Source organism: Pteropus medius, unplaced genomic scaffold (assembly GCF_902729225.1).
Source record: "Pteropus medius unplaced genomic scaffold, Ma_sr-lr_union100, whole genome shotgun sequence".
NCBI lineage: Eukaryota > Metazoa > Chordata > Mammalia > Chiroptera > Pteropodidae > Pteropus > Pteropus medius.
The window spans coordinates 1,753,907-1,768,771 of record NW_024346150.1 but is presented as its reverse complement, the minus strand read 5'-3'; the positions used below and the strand labels follow the sequence as shown (position 1 = coordinate 1,768,771).

Here is a 14,865-nt window from a genome sequence, read left to right as displayed (position 1 = left end):
GTACCTTGTCCTTTGTTGCGAAAGCTCTTCTCCCTTCTTTAAAACTCAGCTCAACTGCCACTCTCCCAGGGAAGTTTTCCCCGTTTCATCAGATTAATATAGGAGTTTCCCCCTGCGGACCTGTATCACGTGGTTCCTTCATAGTTCGTCGATTTGTCCGTCTCCCCACTAAAAATATAAGCGATGTAAACCGGGCTTTTGCAACTTTTCATCTCCAGCTTTCTTGAAGCTAGATAGTATTTCTACGTTTATTGTGTTACTTGAGACTGACTTCATTTTCCAATATACCCCCTCCCAACGTTTGAAAGCCCAGGGACTCACTTTGCAGACTGTAGATGCAGGTTCAGACTGGTGGGACCTTAAAAAGTCAAATAAAATACGTTAGCATTCTTTGTGCAATTCTGTATCTTCACAAAGCCAAACCAGGTGAACGCCTGGCCAGAAACAAGTTCACGGCCCTGTTTGCTCAAAAGCATTGCAAAAGTTTCCCTGTTTAGCGCTGCCCTGAGCCCACTGTGTAGGAGACAGCAAGACCCAAGGCAGATAACGAGAGTACGAGAGCCTGGGCTTACACAAAGAGCTCTTCCAACTTCGCACGTAGAATTAAGGGGCCATAGACTGCGCGCGAAAAGGAGCAAGATCCAAGGCCTGTGAGACTGCTCTGGGGCCCAGGCCCATCTTGCTCAGCATTTCTTGATTAGTGGGTTCCCAGAACCTCAGGGTTAAAGAACCAGCCGGTAAGAGACGCCGAAAGAGGTAAATGAGGGGGCAGCGGAGTGGAGGTGGAGCACGGCTTTGTTCTGAAAGTATCCCGTTCCGCATACAGCGCCCGCCCCGCGGTCCTGTTCCGGGGCCCTCGCAGTCCTCGCAGGCGGCGGCGACCGCCACGCCACTGATTTGGGAACCCCGAGTTAGCTCATAATTGCAGCGCTCCTGGGCTATCCCCGCTACCGCCGGAGATTTGCTCACTCTCCGGCCGAGTGGAAGAGGCTCCAGAAAGTTCCAGGAGCGCGAGAAACCCGGGCTCAGGCCCACCCCCACAAGGCCCTTCAGCACAGCCCACCGCAGCCCGAGCTCCCCCGCGCGGTTGCCCAGGTAACCGCCGGGCGGTGGCAGCGGCGGGAGGGGCGGGACTTCCGGCGGGTGACGCGCCTGGGCTCGGCTACAAAAGACGGCTGCAGCGCACCGGGAGGAACTTTCCAGAACGCTGGGTGAGAGGCGGAGGAGCGGCCGCTGCCCGAGCTGCGCACAGCGACGCGCTCCTTCCCGCTCCCCCACACCGGCCTCGGCCTGCTCACCGGTGAGTTTCAGCTCTTGTGCTTTCCCACGACCCAAGGCTGGCGCCATTGGCATCGCTGGGAAGCCAGATGGAGCCGCGGTCCGGAGGCGGTTGGCTCCGCGTGGGCGGGAGGGTTGTTGGTTCCAGGATCCACGATTCCCTTTTTGGAGGGCTGGTGTGGTACCCTGACAAACTATCCCCGGTCCGAGACCGTTCACGAAGCTTCGCCCACTACTCAACCTCCCTGAGGTCTCCAAGGACCTGCCGCCTTAGGCTTTTCCTCCGTGCGCGCCCCCTCCCCCCGCTCTCCCTGGTGGGGGTGGGCGACTCTGTGCGCACGCGCAGAAGGAGCCAAGGGCGAGGGGCTGCGGGAGGAACGGGGCGGAGGCTACAGTTTCGCTTCTCCGGTCTCCCCTCCTCTTTGTTGAGGGCTGGACTTCTCCCACCCCTTCGATTCTGGGTGAGAGAGAGAAAAGGAAACGGTAACGGTCGGCGTCAAGTGCAGAAGGGAACCCAACGACGTGTAAGCTACCCTGGCTTGCGGGGGCGAGGGGTTCGGTGGTCAAAGTGGAGGAGCTTATGAGTTCTGTGATTGGGAAACATCTTCAGGATTGAGGGGGAGGGAAGCTGGCGGTCTTAATCAATTTCACAAACCACTCCCTGCCTCCCTTGTACCCAGATGTTTATTTTTTTTCTATAGAGTGTGTGGCTCAATCGGATTTACCAGAAACAATGATAATGTAGTAACCGATGGACTGAACCTGTTAGTGCTCCTTTTGATTACTTCCGTCACTGCTGGGAAAGGGAAACAGGAGAAATCCAGATAATAGTCGCGTTAGTATGGAGGCTATCGTGGGGGAGAGTGGGAACCAGCTGTTATAGAAAGAGGCTTTTGAGTTATTCCCTGATAGTTATTAGCTTCTATTTAGTTTGTTAGAATTTACAATTAAATTATCAAAAGAATTGTTACTCTGTGAAGTTTGTGGAAGGCGGGGTTCTTATCAGATTTGGTAAATAATAGATTTCTTTGCCTTAACTCTGATTTTACTCATTGAAACTACCGGTTGAAAGTCGGCTAAAATTGTATTTTATTTCAGGCTGTCAAAAATGGTGAAAGAAACCACTTACTATGATGTTTTGGGAGTCAAACCCAATGCCACCCAGGAAGAATTGAAAAAGGCTTACAGGAAGTTGGCCTTGAAGTACCACCCTGATAAGAATCCAAATGAAGGAGAGAAGGCAAGTTTTGTATTCATACGCATAAACATAGCTGAATATTTCATCAGATGTATGATAGTTCATTACAACCTGAAATTAAGTATGTCTAATGTAGTGGCTATGCTATGTGATGCTTTTTTGTAAGCAGGATTTATTCCCCTTTTCTCAAACAGTTTAAACAGATTTCTCAAGCTTATGAAGTGCTCTCTGATGCAAAGAAAAGAGAATTATATGACAAAGGAGGAGAACAGGCGATTAAAGAAGGTGGAGCAGGTGGTGGTTTTGGCTCCCCCATGGACATCTTTGATATGTTTTTTGGAGGAGGAGGAAGAATGCAGAGAGAAAGAAGAGGTAAGAATAATCTGGTCCACATGTAGCACTTCAAAGTAGCCCTTGGTCAGAGCAAATTCTTGAGAAGTCACCTGTTTTAAGTGTTGATTTACATGTTGGTATAATGTTGCAAACTGGAAACTGCCATTTTGATTTATGGTATAGTTCTTTTTAAACGAGATTTGATGTCACTAAAATTAGCTAAACCAATCCAGCGTTAACACGTGAGTCCTTCCATAGCTCTTAGGTACATACCACACTTCAATAAGGTTATCAAGCATTAAAGGAAAAAGTATAGAAACATAATTTTCAAAGCCTTTTTTACATACAGAACAAATTTTACTTGACACCCACCACCACCGCGTAGTGGGAGGTACTGAGGCCTTATTCAGTTGGAAGTGAGTTAAAGTTCAGAAACCTAAACTTGCCTCGTGGTTATATGAAGCAAGGCATTGGTAGAGTCAGGATTGGAATATAGAATTATGTCTAAATAACGTGCAATCTGTTTAATTTTCCTTCAGCTTTGTTGTATCAAAATACGTGCCCTTAATATCAGAACTGTCATTGCCTGGCTGTAGAACTATTCTTTACAGGAATACAGTGTTCCATTCAATCTCACTTTGTTCCCACTGTAGTTTACACAAACAAGGGCTAATGGGTAGAGCCCATCAAATAAGGAATAGGCAAACCATTAAATTTCACTTTGAGCTTTTTAAAGTTCAGAAAGACTGAAAATTGTAAATTTACTTTTTTCTCGAAAGATGTTTTTATTTTTAAGAAATTTACCTCAAGACAGTTTGCAATCAAAATCAATTGCCTAGAATGGTTTGTCCCACAGAAAAGTAGTGTTTATTTTTTAATTTATTTTTGAATAGTGAATTGATTAGCAAACTCTTCTATGTAATTTAGCTCAATGAAAGGTCAGTTTTTGTGTGTGATAACAGAAAATACTTGCCTAATTAAACAAAGACTTTTTTTTTTTCCTTCCCTATACTCCCAGCTCGATAAAGCTAAAGTAAGAAGGGCAGCTTTCAGCATGCTGGAAACAACTACATGGGACTGTATTTGTGATAACAGAACCCACAGGTAGAGCTAGGAGCAGAACAGATATAATTGATGATACGTCACACTTTATTGGAAACTAAAAATGTTCCTAACAAACATGTTCTGCACATAGGAGTTTGAGAACTTTTTGCACTTAGGCATAAGGTGGTACTGTTTTGTGGTGGATAAAGTCCTCGTGGAAGAATCACTAGCTAGGAACTTAATAACCATTGGCAGGTGACTTCATTTCTGTAGCCTCAGTGTCCTCATGTGATCTTCACTGTTTACTTTCCATTCTGAGATATGACAGTCTTTTGTAGCCATTGGCCATGTTAAATTTAGGTGATAAAGAGAAAAATTCAGTTCCTTAACTGCAAGAGGCATATGTGCTCAAAAGCTACATGTGACTATTTGTTATTGTGTTGGATAGGTAGCACAGATATAAAATGTTTCCACCACTTTAGAAGGTTATTTTGGACAGCACTATGATAAAGGATATGAAAAATCTAGTCTTTAAACTAGTGCTGGCCAAGCAATAAATGTACTGTTCCTGCTTCAGGAAGAAATAGGAATTGATATTGTACATCAGCTTTCCTGGCCAATCTTGATTAGCTGGAACAGTATGCTGGAGAATTTTTGGTTGAAGTAATAGGCCATGTTGCTTAATATCATAGTAAGTGAAAGAAAAATGCAGTTAGAATAATTATTGTGAAATGTGTCTGTTTAAATAACATTGGTTTTCAAGTGATTTTGCAGTTAATATTTTTGATTGCCATAGTTCATAAGATGGCCAGAACTACATTATTAGATAAATTACTTAATCTCACCTAATTTTCTTCATCTGAAATTATGTTACAGTTTGATGATCATGTGTTGATAACATGGCCAACATTCTAGGTATATAATAGGTACTCAACAGGTATATGCTGTGAGCCTCATCTTTCATTATCCTTTACCATTTTATAGTGCATTGAACACAAAATGCAGCATCTTAGATTTTTAATGAGCAATATTTTGTTCTAGGTAAAAATGTTGTGCATCAACTCTCAGTAACCTTAGAAGATTTATATAATGGTGCAACAAGAAAACTAGCTCTGCAAAAGAATGTGATTTGTGACAAATGTGAAGGTATGGTCTTTTAACATCTTCAGTATAACTTAAAATGGAATTGAAGCCTTTACGGAGATACAAAGCTGGCAAATAATATACCACCTAAATCTTAAGAGAATGCTGGTATAAAGAAAACCATCTAAATGTACCACCTAGAGAAATACTGGTAAAATATCAGCACTTTTTTATGTGGATATTTTAAATGTAGTTTGGATCAATATAATTTGGTGTCATTTTTTTTTTGCCTCAACATTGGTCAGAGACAAACACGTTTTCTCTAAAAATCATTTCAGTGGCTTCATTGTCCAATATTTAAACAGTGCCCTCTTTTTGGACTCTCAGTTGTTTAGGGACAAGTTAGCTGTGAATCTCTAAGCTTTTTATAAGAACAAATTATTTGTTGAATATACAGTACCTTCTAAAAAAAAACTAAAATGTTCTCATCTAACAGGTAAAGTATGTCCTATGAATTGTGCTTTGGGAGCATGTGTATAAAATTCAAAATTCTGAAATGGCTCCTTGGAAACGGTGTTTATGTTTATAGATAACTGAAGCTGATTACAGCTATATTTTGTCAAAAGGGCTAAATTATAGGTCTTAGGGCAGCATTCCATCACACCTTGCAAATATTAATAAAGTGTAGTGTTTAGGAACTATCTTGTTAAAACATTCATTATTGTATCCAACACAAAGCAAACATAATTTAATATTTTTTTAAACTATTAGGCCGAGGTGGTAAGAAAGGAGCAGTAGAGTGCTGTCCCAATTGCCGAGGTACTGGGATGCAAATAAGAATTCATCAGATAGGACCTGGAATGGTTCAGCAAATTCAGTCTGTGTGCATGGAGTGCCAGGGCCATGGGGAACGGATCAGTCCTAAAGATAGATGTAAAAGCTGCAATGGAAGAAAGATAGTACGAGAGAAGAAGATTCTAGAAGTTCATATTGACAAAGGTAAGTTCTCAGCCATTTCTAAATTCTTGAGTACTTATTAACATTAAATTTTATAATTGTTCAAAATGGTTGTCAGTAGGGTTAGATGTGTGTGATGTTATCACCCAAAGATATCTTAGCTATGTAGTAAATGATCTTTTTCCGTCTAGACATTTTTATGCATTTATAGGGAATACATTTGGGATCGCCTTACTAAATAGAATACTGACATCAGTGAACGATTGAATAGTGTTCCAGACTCCTTTTTCATTAAATCAGTAGTTCCACCACCTTTTTTTTCTTGCAGTTTTTTGCACGCATTAAGTTCCTTAAGACTCACTCAGTTGAGGGATATGTGTACTTTGAAGGATTTGGGAGAAAGGGGATTTAGTTGAATGGGGGGGCTCATTAAAATTAATATTCTCTTGAACTTTTTCTAATGTTTTGTTGATTTGTAGGAACTCAGATTATGAATATTGATTTTTTTCAAATTTATATAACTTCAGAGTAAATTCTCTAATTTGCTATTCTTAAATAACATGGTAATTTGAGACTTGACTTTTAAAATGAAACTAGTTATATACTCTGCGTTCTGATTCGGAGCTGTTAATATGAACATCTCAATATATACATCTCAAATAGCTTAAGCCTCTGCATTAATTTTCTCCCATATGAATCATAATAACTGCCTTCTATTTTTTTTTTCTTAATTGGCCTATGTTTAGTAGGTTTCAATTTTTCCCCTCCAGTAAGATGTTCCCCTGTTGCTACCAACAGTATGTACTTAAGAGGGCATTAATTGCAAGTGAAGCCATTTATTCTGCACTTACCATACTCTACAGTATTGGAACAACCAGCAAAACTTAGATGTATTTGTTTCACTAGTGTAACGAGACAGCCACATTGCTGCCCCATGAATGATTAAAGCCAGGTTGTTTAGTTTTGTCAGTGTAGGATACTGGTATTGTGGTTTAAGTCCTTATATTTTTAGAGCTACGTACTGAAGTATTTGTGAGTTTATTGGTATATCTGGGTTTTGCTTCACATATGTAGGTGAAAGTATATGTGAAATATTAGTCATGAGTTGATACCTAGATTAATAGATACATAGGAATTGTACTATTGGCTACGTTTATATAGATTCGATATTTTCTGTAACAAAACATGAAAAGGTGCTCTTGTTGGGTGACCTCACTGATCATCAATTCAGAAAATTATCAGGAAATAACTACTGAAGTGTAATGATCAGCAAACACATTACATGAATTGTGTTTAAGGAGATATTGTCTCAGTAAACCCTTACTGAACTTAAATAATGGGCCAGAGATAGGAAGGAGAGACTCTTAGTAAAATATAGTAGCCTTTAAGAAATTTTTGCCCTCTTGAAAAATACCTCTCTCCCCTTTTGACGCTAACCACATGAGCTGAAGGGAGTATCCAGCATAATTATTTTTTTAAGGGAACTAAATAATCGTTCTTCAAAAAGGTTATGGAGTTTTTAATTGTTTAGATGGCCGTATATATATGTTTTCTATGTGTAAATACTGCTAATACCATAGAAGAATGTCTTGATATATGCCCCTGTTAGACTTAATAGAAATAATTTGATGTAGGTTAAGTGACGAAATAATGTTTATGGTTATAATGTGTTCCAGTCACTGATTTGGTGCCAGCATCGACCTTTTTTTTATAATCCTCACAACAGGCCTCACGAGGGTGGGTCTCTATAGGAAAGTTGGTGTTTAGGAAAGTTCGGCTACTTGCTTCCCTAGGGTAGTCCAGCTAGTAGTAAATAGCAGCTCTGAGAATTGAGGCCTGGTTTGTTTGCCTCTAGAGTTTGTGTTCTTCACTATGATAGTTTTCTTCAGTAAGAAATTGGATTGATCTAATCATATAGGCATTCTTAATCATCTCTATAAACTTCAGCATTTTTCTATGCATACAAATATATGCACCTGTGTTTCTTAATAGACTGAGAATCTGACCTTATTTAGGTGATAAATAAGAGTATTAACCTTTTGTTTTCAGGCATGAAAGATGGCCAGAAGATAACATTCCATGGTGAAGGAGACCAAGAACCAGGACTGGAGCCCGGAGATATTATCATTGTTTTAGATCAGAAGGACCATGCTGTTTTTACTCGGTAAAAATTTAATCAAATACTCAAACCTGATACCTTGCATATTTGGGGTATTTTTAAAAAATTAAGTAACTTTTACATTATTCTTAGAACATACTTCTTATAAATAGAAAAGTATAGAGGAAGAATTAGGTTATGTATAATGTCTTTTCTAAAAGGCTGTTCATTAAAATTTTTATTTTAGACTAAAATTCAGATTTTAGCTTGTCTAAATTTATGTAGATTGGTAAGTAATCTGGAATTTGAAGGGTATACTTCAATTAGATGTTTTATATGAGTATAAACAGATGGATTAGGGGAAACTTACCTGGACAAAATTTTGCCCTAAAGCTCTCACCAGTTTCAAACCTGAGTTTGTAGTAACTTGGGTTGCTTTTAATTGTAAAGTGTCTAGAACCATCTCTACTAAAAACCAAAATAGTGTGTAAATTTCAGTCCTATTACTGGGAAATGTTTAAGTTTGTATTTATAACAAACTTAGAGTGAAAGGAAGGACTGATGGTTAACAGTGTATGCTGGAAATGACATCTGAAGAAACTGGTTTTTAATTAATTATAAGAGGACATTGTGCAAGTGTCTCAACAGTAGTGGGAAATGGTATCAAGCTCCAGATTTTTAGGCTATCAATTTTTCTGGAGAGTATTTTGCCTATTAAAGATGCTAATAGGGAAAATAAGAATGTCTAAGCACAAGGAGGAGGAAATGAGCTATTACTAAATATAAAAGGTGGTGTTCATAATGTACCAGGCACTTTAATTCGTATACATCAATAAAGAAAATCTTTGTATTGCTCGAAATTGGCCATACGCTTATTTAATTGCATAGAGCCTAAATAACCCTGAACCTAGGTATGTTTGCTTGCTTTTATACTCACTCCTTTGAGAATTTTCTCTCCCTCTATGTCAGAAACTAGATTTAAAATTAGGTAATGAAACAATTCAGGATGATAGGTGGTAGAGACTGCCTAAGTGGTAAAGTACATGGAGGGATTCTGAAGCCTTGTCCAGGAATTGGTGCTGCGGAGTTCCATATATTTGTTATTCTCAGTTCTCAAATCTGTTTTTAGAGTGGGGGAGAAAGGGCATCTTTGTGAAAGATACCTTGCTGCTGTTGTGGTACTTGTAATAGTGATGATTTGAAAGATCTGAGCATGCGCCATATTCATATTGATACAGACGAGGAGAAGACCTTTTCATGTGTATGGACATACAGCTGGTTGAAGCATTATGTGGCTTCCAAAAGCCAATATCTACTCTTGACAACCGAACCATAGTCATCACCTCTCATCCAGGTATGGTAACTAGATGAGCTTCTCTTTCTATTCTAGTATTCTCATGGTCTGCCGATAGTATAGGCACTGAGAAAATTGGGATTTTACTTGCTTAATTACATACCCTTCTTGTGAGCTTAGCTGAAATCATATAGTCTTGGCTCTTTTGAAAGCCTCTAGAAAATTCATAAATGAAAAGTAACGGGATTGCTCACATAAATTTACTCGTGTCAATGAATTAGGTCATTCCTCCATTTTTTTTTCTCTGCCTCATAAAAAAATGTGACTATATTTAAGGAAAAACTTGGCTTCAATGTTTTTAGGTCAGATCGTCAAACATGGAGATATCAAATGTGTGCTAAATGAAGGCATGCCAATTTATCGTAGACCATATGAAAAGGGTCGCCTAATTATCGAATTCAAGGTAAGCTATAAAGTACTGTAGGACTTCTTGAGAATGATTAGCTTAGTAAAATCTGATAATTAGAAATACATTTTCTTAATGGCAAAAAACAAATTTATATTCACCCTTGTCAGAAACAAACTGATCTAATACTATTGTCATGTTGAGCATTCTTTGTTAATAAGTTGGGATTAGGTTTGTTTGCTTTCTTATTAGGCTATTAAAGATTGGTGGAGAAGGGGTGCATAGCAAGCAGATAATTTATTAATGAAAGGCTATATGTAGGATTTTAAAGTTCAACCAAAGGCCTTAAAATAACTTACGGATTTGGGGCAAAATACTACAGTACTTGATTTGTTAATAAGATGGTTCATAAAGCAACTCAAGCATTTTTCTCAATCACATTGGCCTCTTACCCACAAATAACATTAAAAACATCTTTGGGTAAAGGAAGACTATCTTTTTAGTAAGAATAACTTTGTTTACATTAATCTGTTAAAAGGGATTAGAATGTCTTAGCAAGGGTTTTCGTATAAAATATTTGCTGAATGGAACAATGATTGTTAAAGTGCAGTTTTAGTAGCATCATTTTTTAAAAAGACCTTACTTGTGTCCTGAACCTCTGGTTCAGAGTTTTAGATGGCTGTGCCTTTTAGAACATGCGTTCTAACTTGGGTTTGGCAAATTCAGTAAAAGATTGTATAATTACATGCGTCTTTCTAGGGAAAATGGGTTAACAGTAATTTAAGGAGCTAATGATGAAGTAAATCAAATTGAACTTAAAGTAGAAATTTCTTTTTATAGGTAAACTTTCCTGAGAATGGTTTTCTCTCTCCTGATAAACTCTCTTTGCTTGAAAAACTCTTACCTGAAAGGAAGGAAGTAGAAGAGACTGATGAAATGGACCAGGTAGAACTGGTGGACTTTGATCCAAATCAAGAAAGACGGCGCCATTACAATGGAGAAGCATATGAGGATGATGAACATCATCCTAGGGGTGGTGTTCAGTGTCAGACCTCTTAATGGGGCCAGTGAATAACACTGCTGGCATTTTATATGCTGTAGTGAATGAGTGAAGGACTATAATATGCTCACTACTTGCTATTGTTTTTGTTTTAATATTCAATTATAGTAGTGTTTTAAAAGTTAAATGAAGAATAAACTCAAATATAAAAGCTCTGACTTTGCCCAGTATGTATGATGACTTCAGTGTGCAAGATAAGTTTAATACCTGTAAAAACTACGTTAAAAAAACTTCCCCCTAGCATTTGTTAGGCCATACTTTGTAATTTCAGCTATGTACATGGAATAGTTTAGACTGAAATGCTAGGTATATGTATTGACTTCAGTGTATGACCCTTAATTGTTAAGCTATGAAGTTAAAACTGTATTTAACTGGCAATCAGACAAAAAATTTGTAGACAAGTGTTAGTCTGTATAGTTGCGTTAAATGGGATTTATTGTGATGCTTCTGCATTTATTCTATTGCCTCAACTGTTACTTGAAGATGGCATGCTACATAATTTAGCCTGTGGTATCAGTAATAGATAATGATACCTTTATAAAGAAGGGATTTATCATAATAAGCTGCTGCTTGAGGGCTTGCACTTGTAGAATTGTATTCCCTTCTGCTGTGCCATCTTTTTTAAAAATATATCAGTCCTTGGTTACATTTTTTTCTTTTTGGACCACGATAAGCCTGAGTAGTGACTACTGGAGCAGGCTAACTTAGAGTGATGAGACCTTTACATGGAGGAGTATTTTGCATGTATGAGATAGAAAGGTGTTTTTTAGGTGTTACAGGCTTACTTTAAACCATTTAACTTATGCTCCAAAGTAACTGTAATTCAATGTTGGTAGTATAGCAAATTATGATGAATAGCTTTAATTGTATGTTTAAAAGTCATGTTCACAAGCTTAAATCTGGTATCAGAATTTAAGCAATTCTTGAAATGTATGAATGTGTCCTTAATATACTGATTACAAAGCATTTCCAATGTGTCACTGCAGGCCTTTTTTTTCCCAGAAGAAAGCATTAGCTTTTCACTAAGTAACTTCTCATGTAGTTAAAATGAGTAACAAAAAAACCTATTTAACTATAGTTAATGTTTAATATTAAACAAGAATGGGAATGAAAAGTCAGGGTGAGTAATGAGCCCAAAAATGGGGGGTTAAAACACTTGGCAAACACTGAAGAAAGAGCTTTTTGCCTATTGATCCTGTCTGTGGTTCTGCATCTCCTGTAATCGGGAGGAAGCTTAAATATTTCCAACCTGGAAAAGGCCCACATCTTAAGTTTCCCTCAATAGGAAACACTTGAGTTAAAAGGAATCAAACTCCATGTTAATAGTTTTGATATCTTGAGTGTTGTTAGACACATTCCTAATTGATAACGTCTCTCTTCTATTATTCTTGGATTGTCTGTTTTCAACCTGTGCCAGGCAGCCACCCTCATTTGGATGAGAATGTGGAGAATTGGAACCCTATACATTGTTGGTGCTACATGGTTGATACACCTTCTATGGGAAAATTAGGTAGCTCCTAAAAAGCCAACCATGGAATTGCCATGTGACCCAGTAATTAACATTCCTTAACTCAGAGATTTGCATGCCAATGTTTATTATAACATTTTTCACAATAGCCAAAGGGGAAACCATGCGTCCCACAGATGGGTAAACAAAATGCAACGTACGTATACGTGACTAATACTATGGACTTCCACATAAATATCTAGGCAAATTAGCAAAGAGATTACCAAGGTCGGAAAGAATGGAGAGTTAGTGTATAAGCATTTCTGTTTGGGGTGATGAAAAATATTTGGAAATAACAGTGATGGATGCATGGTGTAATTCTAATGAGTTGTACACTTGAAAATGGATAATTTCATGTTTCCACAATTTAAAAACCTTTAATAAAAGAAAATAGATAACCTAGAGAGGCAGAAACTGATAAGCTTGTATTAGAAATCTGTAAAAACAAAATGCCTCTTAGTTGACTAAGGTCACAGATACAAATGCATCCACACAAACTTCAGCACTGAGTCTCTGTGCTGGTTCCTCCTACACATTTCACATTTGCAGGGAATAGAAATAGAAGCCAGTTATGTCCCATGAGGGTGCTGTGGAACGTGGTGGTCAACCTTACTGTATGTGAGATTACTACTATGAGGTCTCCTGCATGTGGTACTAGTTCTCAACCTTGGCTACAATTAGAGTTACCTGAGAAGTCTATAAAAAAAATGTCCCACCCTCTGGATTTCAGTGTTATTGAGTAGGTGTAGCCTAAGCATCAGGATGTTAGGTACAGACAAGTTTCAATGTCACCAACATGGGGACATAGCTGTATTAACCACCAAGGACAGTAATGTTTCAGAATTAACGTGGAAGATCAAATAATGGCAGCTCTTGATAGTGCAAGTAAGTTTGAGGCTCAGACCAAGGCAGCTTACCAGCTTAGATAGACATACTTCAAATAAATTCTGAAATAATGTGGGAAAATGAAGCATAGACTAAAAGCACAATAAATGAAAATGCTAGTAAGCTACAACAATACAAATATGCTCCTTAAAGGATTTCTGAAGTTTGGGACCTTTAATCATTTAATTTGGTTATCAGCAACCTTGTCCTACAAGAATCAAAATGTACAGTGGGCTCTGTATCCTTGGGTTCTGCATTCGCAGGTTCAAGTAACCACACACTGAAAATATATGGAGAAAAAAATCCCAGAAAATTCCAAAAAGGAAAATGAATTTGCAACAAGAGTGAAGTGATGTGTAGGGACCTGAGCATCTTCAGATGCTGGTATCTGCCAGGGGTCCAGGAACCAATTGCCCACGAATATCGAGGAACAACTTTATAGATGAAACTGCCCTCTAGTCTACTACTAGTGCTCAAATTGTGCACGCTTGCCGAGTGTCACTGCCAGTTTCTGATTCTGTAGGTCTGGAGTAGGACCTGAGAATATGCTTTCTAACAAGTTACCAAGTGACAGCCACTGTTCTGGCCCAGAAGAAAATCAAATGATGGCAAAGACAAATTCAGACTCGTCGTTCTCTTCCTACTCATCTCACTTCCTGTGGCCAGTTTAGATAAGTTTCAACAATATGCAGAGAAAATCCATGAATTCCTCACCTCTGCCCAAACCTAAAGTTTGGAGAGGAACTGACAGCGGCAAGAGTCAAAAGAGAATAAAGAAATGGAGCTTTTAATTCACACCTGGTTTTCAATGTTAGCTCCATGAGCAAGGTGTGGAAACCTGTTTCTTCATGTGTATTATGGTACTTCATTAAGTGGTCCTAAGAGTTAAATAAGGCTGCTTATATAGTAAGGAAGGGCTCATTAAATGCCACTATTAGTAGTAATACAAGTTGAAAAATAAAAGTGGTGAAGAAGATACTGAATTGTACCTGAGACTATTTAAAAAAAAAAAAAGTTGCCCTGAAATTAAACTGAGGGGGGATAAAGGTAAATGTCATTACCTTTATGAAGTTAAATTTAATGCTATGTATTTTAAGTTTTATTTTAAGTGCTAGAAACCTGACACAACACGCTTAGTTTGGGGAGCACACCATTGATTGCCATTATCCAGCCCCACCCCCATTCGTTTAAACTCTCACTGGCATTATGGTAAGAGAGGCTAATAACATGATCTCTGTCAATATATAGCGAAAAGCAGCCAATCGCACCGTCAGATGCCTCCAGCCCGACAGCTGGCTCCAGTAGGGGACTGACGCGCCCACAGTAGTGTAAGAGGTTCTTCTAGGGCTGTTCGGGCCTGGTCCAGACCAGGGACCTATGCAGGGGCTCACTGTGGACCTTTGCGCATGCGCGGCCCGCCCAACCCTGTCATGTCCCACTCCCTGCGCAAAGACAGCTGGGCAGTCGTGGGGCCGTTGGAATAGAACAGGCAGCGCTTCTCCTACCTTGGCCTTTGTCCCCGCGGCTCCCCTTTCCTTCTGTTCTGGAGAGATGGCCACACGGGCCTTAAGAAAAGCTAGGCCCAGAGTAAGGGGAAGCGGGAGTTTCCACTTTTAAATAAACGTAACAGTTTTTAGGTTTGTACAAAACGAAGTTATAGGCAGATGCATAAGGCTTTTTCAGAGAAAGGTAGATTCATTTTTTTTCAAATTTGCGTTTACT

At 38.9% G+C, this 14,865-nt stretch overlaps 2 protein-coding genes across 10 annotated transcripts in view; one reads left to right on the top strand and one right to left on the bottom strand.

Annotated features, from left to right (window-relative positions):
• APTX (aprataxin) overlaps positions 1–965 on the bottom strand; it is a 35,499-nt gene extending 34,534 nt beyond the window's left edge. For 3 of the 4 annotated variants that reach the window (XM_039875587.1, XM_039875588.1, XM_039875593.1), the window contains exons 1-2: positions 573–965; positions 322–358 (exon numbers count right to left, since the gene is read on the bottom strand). The gene's annotated coding sequence lies outside the window, so the exon portion shown is untranslated. Of the gene's footprint in view, positions 1–321 lie in introns of all 4 variants that reach the window. The other variant, XM_039875589.1, reaches the window with a different exon arrangement.
• A 205-nt stretch (positions 966–1,170) lies between these two features.
• DNAJA1 (DnaJ heat shock protein family (Hsp40) member A1) lies at positions 1,171–10,906 on the top strand. Of its 6 annotated transcripts, XM_039875583.1 has the most exons (11): positions 1,220–1,300; positions 1,745–1,802; positions 1,980–2,042; positions 2,377–2,518; positions 2,671–2,848; positions 4,895–4,999; positions 5,708–5,935; positions 7,943–8,057; positions 9,230–9,345; positions 9,648–9,748; positions 10,532–10,750. In XM_039875583.1, the coding sequence occupies exons 4-11, from the start codon at positions 2,387–2,389 to the stop codon at positions 10,748–10,750; spliced, it is 1,194 nt and encodes a 397-aa protein (XP_039731517.1). In that variant the 5' UTR covers positions 1,220–1,300; positions 1,745–1,802; positions 1,980–2,042; positions 2,377–2,386. The 6 variants fall into 6 exon arrangements, with proteins under 6 accessions (XP_039731512.1, XP_039731516.1, XP_039731514.1 ...); XM_039875582.1 differs by lacking the exon at positions 1,745–1,802 and having other exon boundaries at positions 1,172–1,300; XM_039875580.1 differs by lacking the exon at positions 1,745–1,802 and having other exon boundaries at positions 1,179–1,300; positions 1,980–2,113.
• The last annotated feature ends 3,959 nt before the right edge of the window (positions 10,907–14,865 follow it).